The sequence below is a fragment of the Rattus norvegicus genome, chromosome 5, assembly GCF_036323735.1.
Source record: "Rattus norvegicus strain BN/NHsdMcwi chromosome 5, GRCr8, whole genome shotgun sequence".
Lineage (NCBI taxonomy): Eukaryota > Metazoa > Chordata > Mammalia > Rodentia > Muridae > Rattus > Rattus norvegicus.
In genome coordinates this window covers 154,059,687-154,068,200 of record NC_086023.1, presented here as the reverse complement: position 1 = coordinate 154,068,200, position 8,514 = coordinate 154,059,687, and the positions used below count along the sequence as shown (strand labels likewise).

The 8,514-nt window shown below is 46.9% G+C and overlaps 2 protein-coding genes across 6 annotated transcripts in view; one reads left to right on the top strand and one right to left on the bottom strand.

Moving 5' to 3' along the window:
* Nucleotides 1-1,765, top strand: part of Kdm1a (lysine demethylase 1A) — a 55,478-nt gene extending 53,713 nt beyond the window's left edge. The window contains 3 exon segments of one of the 2 annotated variants that reach the window (NM_001130098.1): nt 1-117; nt 512-658; nt 1,277-1,765. The exon segment at nt 1-117 is cut by the window's left edge and continues 11 nt beyond it. In NM_001130098.1, the coding sequence (NP_001123570.1) occupies nt 1-117; nt 512-658; nt 1,277-1,462 (450 nt within the window). In that variant the 3' untranslated portion in view covers nt 1,463-1,765. 2 annotated transcript variants of the gene reach the window in all.
* Nucleotides 1,766-3,129: 1,364 nt separating this feature from the next.
* Luzp1 (leucine zipper protein 1) overlaps nt 3,130-8,514 on the bottom strand; it is a 75,502-nt gene continuing 70,117 nt past the window's right edge. For 3 of the 4 annotated variants that reach the window (XM_006239274.5, XM_063288465.1, XM_063288466.1), the window contains one exon: nt 3,130-7,169. In XM_006239274.5, the coding sequence (XP_006239336.1) occupies nt 7,014-7,169 (156 nt within the window). In that variant the 3' untranslated portion in view covers nt 3,130-7,013. The remainder of the gene's footprint in view (nt 7,170-8,514) is intronic. The other variant, NM_030830.2, reaches the window with a different exon arrangement.

Here is an 8,514-nt window from a genome sequence, read left to right as displayed (position 1 = left end):
TTGGCTCTGGTAGCAGGCGAAGCTGCTGGCATTATGGAGAACATTAGTGATGATGTGATTGTCGGCCGGTGCCTGGCCATTCTCAAAGGGATTTTTGGCAGCAGTGCAGTACCACAGGTATGGGCGTGAGTGGATGGGCAGGGATTCAGCTTACAACAGATCTGGGGTTTGGCTTAGTTGTAGTTTGCAGCTTAAGCTCCTGATCAAGACACTCCATGTCAGGATGAAGACATGCTGAGTGGACAGGAATTTTAATGTGTGAAACATTTGGGATACTCTAGTACATGACCAGAGAATCGAAGCTGCTGCTTTGATTGTCTTTTGTATGTGGGGTCACATCACAAGTAGCTTAATTCACTGAATACATTGGGAAGTCTTGGTAGTCTTTCAGGCCAACTGCAATACTTGTAGCCCCTATGAAATATAAGAAGGGGAATTTATGAAAGAATAAGAAGACTCTTTCCCGTCCTGGTATCAGTAATGACTAACTCACATCTCTCCCTCTGTGTAGCCCAAGGAAACTGTGGTGTCTCGTTGGCGTGCTGATCCCTGGGCCCGGGGCTCCTATTCTTATGTGGCTGCAGGATCTTCTGGAAATGACTATGATTTAATGGCTCAGCCAATCACTCCTGGTCCCTCAATTCCAGGTGCCCCACAGGTGAGGAACTAGGACAGTTTTAGACTGTAGTCATTCTGTCCTTAAGATACTTTAGGAGTAAATACTATTCTCATATATGGGCTTTGAGTCAGTAATTTTTCTTGCTCCCCCCCACACCCCTTTAAAAAGTTTTGAAAATAACTAAGCATTTAAGAGTGGCTGGAGAAGACCTGCATTCAGTCCCAGCAGCTACACTGCATGGTTTACAGCCTCTTGGAACTGCAGCTTCAGGGGAGCTGACGTTCTCTTCTATCTCCCTAGTCATACAAATGTTTTAAACCCTATTTTTAATTGTACCTAATTTTATGGCGGCTTGTAGGGCCTCAAAGGTCAGAGTTATTAGGGCTTTGTAGGTTGTAGACTGTTTTTTCAGTATCACCCCAAGCTTCGAACCAGAAAATCAAACACATTCCTGTGCCTAAGAAGGCTCTCCCCACCCCATCCCTTGTGGTTCAGAGTTTAGGATCTCTTACCAATCTTAGCCAGCAGGTACTACATGAAGTAAAATCAGAATATTGAGCATCAGTAAACTGATCAAAGGAGACTTGATTGTTCTTCAAAAGTCAGTAAAGTTATGTTTGCAACTTGCTGATTTCCCCCCACCTCTATCCCCACCAGCCAATTCCAAGACTCTTCTTTGCTGGAGAACATACAATCCGCAACTACCCAGCTACGGTCCATGGTGCTCTGCTGAGTGGGCTTCGAGAAGCAGGAAGGATTGCCGACCAGTTTTTGGGAGCCATGTACACGTTGCCTCGTCAGGCCACACCGGGTGTCCCTGCACAGCAGTCCCCAAGTATGTGAGACAAATGGTTCTGAAAAAGAGGTCTAACGGACATGCCAGCTGCCATTGTAAGCAAGCTCCTCTAGCAATACTAGATCCGACTCCCATGTCATCAGCTGCTGGGACTCCGAGTTTGACAGCAGAGGCTGGCTCCTTTGGCTGACAGCACAGAGAGGAACTCACCCATTGACTTAGAAGTGCAGCTCCATAAAGACTTGAGAAGCAGGTGGTGTAAGATAACCTCTTAGTCTATTTGGTGTTTGTTTTGTTTTTTTAATATATTTTGAGAATAAAACTTTAAAATAATTTTATATGAAAATTTATTTTTAGTTGTGTGTGTCTGTGTTGGTGTGCATACTTAAGTGGGTGCCCATGGAGGCCAGAGGCATTGGGTCTCCTAGGGCTGGTCACAGGTGACTGACTGTAAACCATCCAGTGTAAGTAATGGAACCCAGACGGCGTGTTTTTTAATTATTGGGCTGTCTCTCCAGCCTCACATAAAATTAATTAGTTTGATATTTTGGATTAAAGTTGTATATACACAATGCACAAGTTGTTCCCTTAGAAATGCAAAATCCTACCTCTGACAATAGCAGTCTGTTTCCTCCTTGTTTGTATGAGGACGAAGGCATGTAAAAGATAAAAGGGTTTGATCAGGCCCAAGGGCTCTCCTACTGAGTTAAGTTTGCAACTCCTATTTCAGCTCCTGTTTTAAAGGTTCCTGTTTTGTTTATCGGTGTCTGCCTACATGTATGTATGTGTATCACACATCTGGTGCCCATGAGCCTTCATTTGGGTGCTAGGAACCAAACCTGGGCTCTTTCCAAGAGTTGAAACTGCTGTTAACCATGGAGCCATCTCTGCCAGCCCCATTATAGTGTTTTTTGTTTGTTTGTTTGTTTTTTCTTTTTTCTATTTTTCGGAGCTGGGGACTGAACCCAGGGCCTTGAGCTTGCTAGGCAAGCGCTCTACCACTGAGCTAAGTCCCCAACCCCCCCATTATAGTTCTTAATGGCAGTCTGTTAAATGGAAGTTTCCACAGGGATGTTTCTTCGTGCTTCTTATGTACTGGTGATCATGTTTTGGCAGAGAGCACCTTGGAACTGAACTGCCTCCTCTAGGAGACTACTTTACAGTAGCACCGATAACCGAAATGTAATCTCCCCATCTCCAAACTCTAAATACAGCATCTGTGAAGTCTTCTCTGCTGTCTAAGGTATTATTACATATGTGCTCACAATGGCCCTGAACTCAAAATCTTGCTTCAGTAGGTCTGTTCTACTGTACCTAGCTCTAAATGAAGCTGAGTTGAGGAATATTATACTGGGGTTTGGTTAATGATGAAAATGATCTCCCTGAGTGACAGCAGCAGAAAAATGGTGCTAGTGATGGAAAGGTGATTACTGCTGCAGTGGACAGTACTTGTACCCATTGAGGGGCGCTTATTGTGTAGACCTGGCTATACTGAAACTCAAAGATTCTGTTGGGATTAAAGGCATAGAATTTCAGAGAAATTCTCTTTGACAACAGATAAGCCTAAAAAGAAGACAGAGCAAAGAGTTAGCTGCTAGTTTTAACTCTGTATTTTGCCTAAATTTGTGAAATGCCACACCAGCAGTACCAATCCAGAGATAACAGCTGTTTCCAGAAATGATATCGACAGAATCAGCATCACTGACTCATAGGAGAATATAGAAACGAGGGAGCTTTATTGGTTACAATATTGTGCTGCAGAGCCAACAGAGAGAATTACAGCCAAAGGATACATGCAGACAGGCAGCTTCAACTAGACACATGCACCCAAGGAGCCCTGAGCCACTGCCTGTGGCTGTGCCCTGCGTTTCAGAGGCAGGTTCTAGCCTCTCTGGTCCCATGCTTGGAGCAGGAATGTGTAGAAGCTGCTGCATCTAGACTCCAAGGGGCCTCGGTGAAGCCAGAGCCACAGCTGAGGCCCCAGCGAAGGACCTACCATGCCTAAGTTTATTTAAGGGCTATCTATCTTTCTAGCCCTCTCAATCTTTAAAATACAAAAAATAGACTTTATTCTCTTAAAAATACATTCCATTCAATACATGTTCTGAGCTGTGAAGCAGCAGGAAAATAGGACCTCTTTCCTATGACTCTGGTTGAGGTGGTTGAGGAGAACCCTGTTCCCCATTCAGGGTGTTTAAAAGACAATCCCTAAAAAGCAGCTCTTACAAAGCAGTCTTTGTCAGAATAGAAACCCATGCCCACAAAGGCAGCCAGGGGCCAGCCTCTGAGTCCCTGTTCCTTTACTGACCCACTACTAACAACTAACACAGCCCAGGACAAGAAATCCACTATTGCTCTAGGCACCAGCCCCTGCCGCAGGAGACGGATGGCTGATGTGCAAGCTTGCCTGCAGCCTTGGCCCACACATACCCCTTCAACTCATCTCAACTGTTTCACTGCCACACAGAGCTGCCACAGCTTCCTTGCCTGCCACCCTGCAGCTTTTCCTGATTGTTTTAATACCAGAGTACCTGGTAACAGCAGCAGGTGGAAGATACCAGTCATTGGCATTCGCCAGCTCTTCATCCTCTAGCCAAGTATATCCAGGACCAGTACTCAGAACTCTCAGACACATGACCTGCTGGTTCAATTTAGCCATCTTTCCAAACTAGAGAAGCAGCACTGTCATGAAAGTGGGTCTTGCGGTGGGGATTCAGGGGATATTTGGCTTGATTAGACAATGGTTTGACAAGTCTCCCTTCTATTTGGAGGCTTCCTGCAGCTTCTGGCGTGGGCCCAAAGGTTACACCTTGGTGTCTTCAGAAGTGATGTGCCTTCCAACCTTGGAATCAGAGCCAGTCTAGCCATCCATATGAAGCCCAGGGGACTTAAACCCTCTAGCCTCCATTTGCTTAGTATAAACGTTTGCAATGCTGAAGACATTTAAAAATAAAATCTACTTTATGGCAGGACTACAAAGTGTGCAGATTAAAGAAACAAAATATCCTGAAATAATTGTTACAATCAAATGCAATATATTGCACTCAGACTTTCAAAATGGCAGCCCACAGCTGTCCTTTTTCCACAGAACATTTCAAATAGCAGCAGGTGTTGGTGCTGCTAAAATGTGGAAAGATACAGACTTTGGCACCAGGAGCTACAGCACCAGAATCCAGGGTTCAACACCCAAAGACAAAAAATATTGGTGAGATCTTTTGAGGCAGGGCTTGGTACCTCTCTGTTTTTATCAGCAGAGAAGAGCCACAGACTTCGTTTCCTATACTCTTCGGTGGACCACCACAGGGGTCTGTTTCCTTTACTCTCAGGGCTGCCGACTGGTACAGGAGAGTGACAGGACACTGCAAGTGAGAGGTTGCAGCCTTGAATTAAGGAGTTTCTGGCCAGTAACCCAAAAGCAGCAGCAGGAACACTGTCTTAGTTGTACATCGAGTTGGGAAGGGGAGGCAAGACACATGGCAATGCCCCAGGTTAGCAAAACTCCATTAAAACCCAAGTGCTAGCTAGTCATTCCTGTCCTTTGGGAGCAAACAAACAAAACGTGGTAGATCTCCCCACACCCTGGCAGGATGGCTGAGTCTGATGCAGACAAGGGCAGATAAGTGCCAGTGTGTGTGTGTGCTAAGTACAAAGGGTGAAGGGAGACTACTCAGTCCTCCTGAGATGTCCTGTGTCTTCCCTGTGGCCAGGAAATTCACAGGAAAGGCACGGGAACAGGAATCAAACAGACTTACGTTATAAAAAGCACCTAGCTTGAAAGCCAGGAAATGTGGCACTGAGCAAGTGCCACATAAACCTGAGACCACACAATCCAATCCCTTTACCTCATACTGAAAACAGGCCTTACAGGCTCATCCCCATGACAGAGGCATGAGGAAAAGAGAAGACCCAGAAGACAACTGAAGGCAGAAAGAAAGATGTTCCCTAGACTCACGTGGACATCACCTTCCAAAACCAAGAGTCAGCTCACGTTGGTGCGTCAGACAAGGGTAGAACACCGAAGTTAAGGCCTGAGAGATCATCCACTCCATAGAACTCACTCTGAGCTGGGAAGCAGCAGTGGTAGAACACTTGACCTAGCACACCAGGTCCTGTTTTTAATCCCCAGCATGCATCTGCAGGTGACAGACACATGGGGACACATGCACAAAACAAACAAACCAACTCATTCTAAAGATAGGGAAAACGGAGGCTCCAAGAAGACTTGCCAAAGGTCACAGAGCAAGGAGTGACAAAGCCAGGAGGAATGGGGAAAGTGGCTTTCCAAATACCTAGTCTAGTGATAAGGCAATGACATCTACTTCACAAAGGTAGCCAAGGAGGATCCCTTCGAATTGAAACAATGCTTCATTCAGAAAATTCAGTGACAAGCAAACAGCTCTTAACTTCCCCATGTGGTTAGTGTAAGGAGATAAAAGTTTATTTATCTGCCTTCCTAAAAGGCTAATGCACTTTGAACTGCATAAATCTGAGGACCTCAACAGGCAGGCATTGGCTTTCCTCCAATGAAATCTCTGAAATGGTCTACTCGTAGATCCGGAGGGCTTGCTTTTGCTTCAGCAGTCAGCATGGTAAAGTGCAAGGCCTCCTCCACAGGGGATGGAGGAGCAAAGGGAGGGAGCAGTCAGTCCATGTCTTTCGTGGAGCTATTGCCTGTGGAGTGACTAAAGGAATTCTTGCTTGTTTCCCATTTGCTGGGCACTTCCTAAAAGGCAGAGTGTGCTGGCTGGCCGGGTCCGTCGGCTCAGGGCAGGGATTTTCCCAAGAGGAGAATGATGAAGTCAGCTGAAGTTTGCAGCCCCAGAGAGCAAAGGTGATGCCAGCAGCAATGTCGGTGCCCAGCAAGGGAGAGGTACAAATCGGTCTGATTCCAGTGCCTTTGGAAGGTGAGCTGAAAGCTGGTGTCAGAGGATGATGTCTTCCATTTGGCATCCTGCTCTGCCCCCAAGAAACTGGTTATCCAAAAGTCAGGTCAGGGAAGCTTCTACACGAGGATGGTCCCATAATTACTTAGGGGCAGCAGACCCTTTTTCTGTTTCCAAATTCTCAAGAACTCAAAGACAAAGGAATGTAAGCCTCTTAGGATGGAAACGATAGCTGATAATTCTTAATGTGCTCTTGGCAGTGCGTGGGGTCTCTTAGGGCAAACAAAGAACCAACTGGATATGGTGAGGAGACAAATCAGGACATCAAACAGAGCAAAAGGGACTGGGCTTTGATATACAAACTGCTCACCATGGAGAGGGGCGAGAGCTTTTGGCTACCTCTATATGGTAGTGGGTTTCTATAACGCCCCATTTGGGGGTCAGAGAATGGTCCATGCTACCTTGGGGACAGAGAGAGGAGAGAGGACTACTCATGCATCAGGGAGAGCTGGGCCTGAGTGACTGGTTTGTAGTTTCTGGTCCTGTCCAGACAACTGGCAAAAATTACCTGAGCCACAGCCTGGCTCTCCATAGTCTCCCAGCCAAGGCCTGTGTCCAGCCTGCTTAACTGGCCTTGGGTCCTGCACAGGCCAGGATTGGGGAGGAGCTGAGAAGCAGGAGGAGAAGAAGCAGCAGCAGACTTCGCCTAGCTGGCTCAGTCTTCCTCAGCATAAGGCCTTGCTGGGTGTAGCCGCTCCTCAGTCCAAACTCGCTCAGACTCTGGCAGTCCCTGCTTCCCAGGCGGTTCAGAGTGTTCCAGCGGGTTGTGTACTCGCCTGCTGCTAACAAATGTGCTGTCCTCCCCTTCCTCCTGTGCCGGTGAGCAACAAGTGAGAAGTGAGTGCAGGCCGTACAGGGAGAACCAGACACCTCCCTCACCTTCCACCCTGGGAGTCCTCGGTACTACACAGGAACTGCAGAGATATTCTGGGGGAGGGGGAGCAGGAGTAGTATGAAACCCCTTGGAAATAAAGAACAAGTGAGGAGACCAAGAGACTCTTAACTGAACAGAAGCCTGTTTATAGTCCAGAGCTTAGAGCAGACATCTGAGAGCAGGATCCCTGTGGCACACGTGGGAGCCGCTTCCCTGACGCATGGCAGGGCCCCTTACTCCTTACATGTGGTCTATGAAAAATCGAGGCCTTCGCCACCCTTATACCATTCTGTCCCTTGGCTTGGGTCTCCCTAGAAACTCAGCCAAATCTTCAAGACCCCAGATATCCATCTTTCTCTGCCTTCTAGGAATTGTGCCTTGCCAATATTCCTTGTCACAGAATAATGAGGATAAGCGGAAAGGAAGGGAGGGTAGAGAGGCACTGGGGCTACAGGAGTCTTAGTTCCAGTCTGAGCTCTCTGTTATTTCATGCATCTGGATGACCGAGTAGAGCAGTCTGTCTGCCCTTCATCTTTACTGTTCTCATGTGGAGAAATGAGGCTGGCACTGCTCACAGGGCTGTTTTAAGGGACACTAGGTGAACCCCTAGCGTTAAGCACCTAAAAGATTGATAAGTTTTGTCCAGTTAACCCAGTCACCTGCCTTTTAAAAAAAAAAATACTACTGTGGGCTGGAGAGATGGCTCAGTGGTTTAAGAACTCTAATTACGGGTTGGGGATTTAGCTCAGTGGTAGAGCACTTGCCTAGCAAGCGCAAGGCCCTGGGTTCGGTCCTCAGCTCCGGGAAAAAAAAGGAAAAAAAAAAAAAAAAAAAAAAAAAGAACTCTGATTACACTTTCAGAAAGTCTGGGTTACATTCCCAGCACCCACAAGGCAGCTCACAACCATCGGTGACTCCAGTCCCAGGGGACCTGACAGTTTCCTGGACTCTGTGGGTACCAGGCACACACTTGGTGCACAGACAGACATGCAGACAAAATACCCACATACACCAAATAAATAAAAGGGAACTTAAAATTTAAAAAGGTACTCGTAGTGTGTCTAGAGGCAAGACATTCTCATGGTCATGGGTCCGAGACACTCCCTGAGCCTTCCTTCTGCAGAGTTCACTCTGGTTCTGTGTTCACCTGTCCTTTAATGAGCCACACTGAACTGCCATCCTACAGACACCTAAGAGCTTCCTATCCACTGCCCTGGAAATCTCAGGCAACCAGGGAATAAATGCCACTTTCTGTTTGGCTCCCCTCTGTGTGAGAACGAAA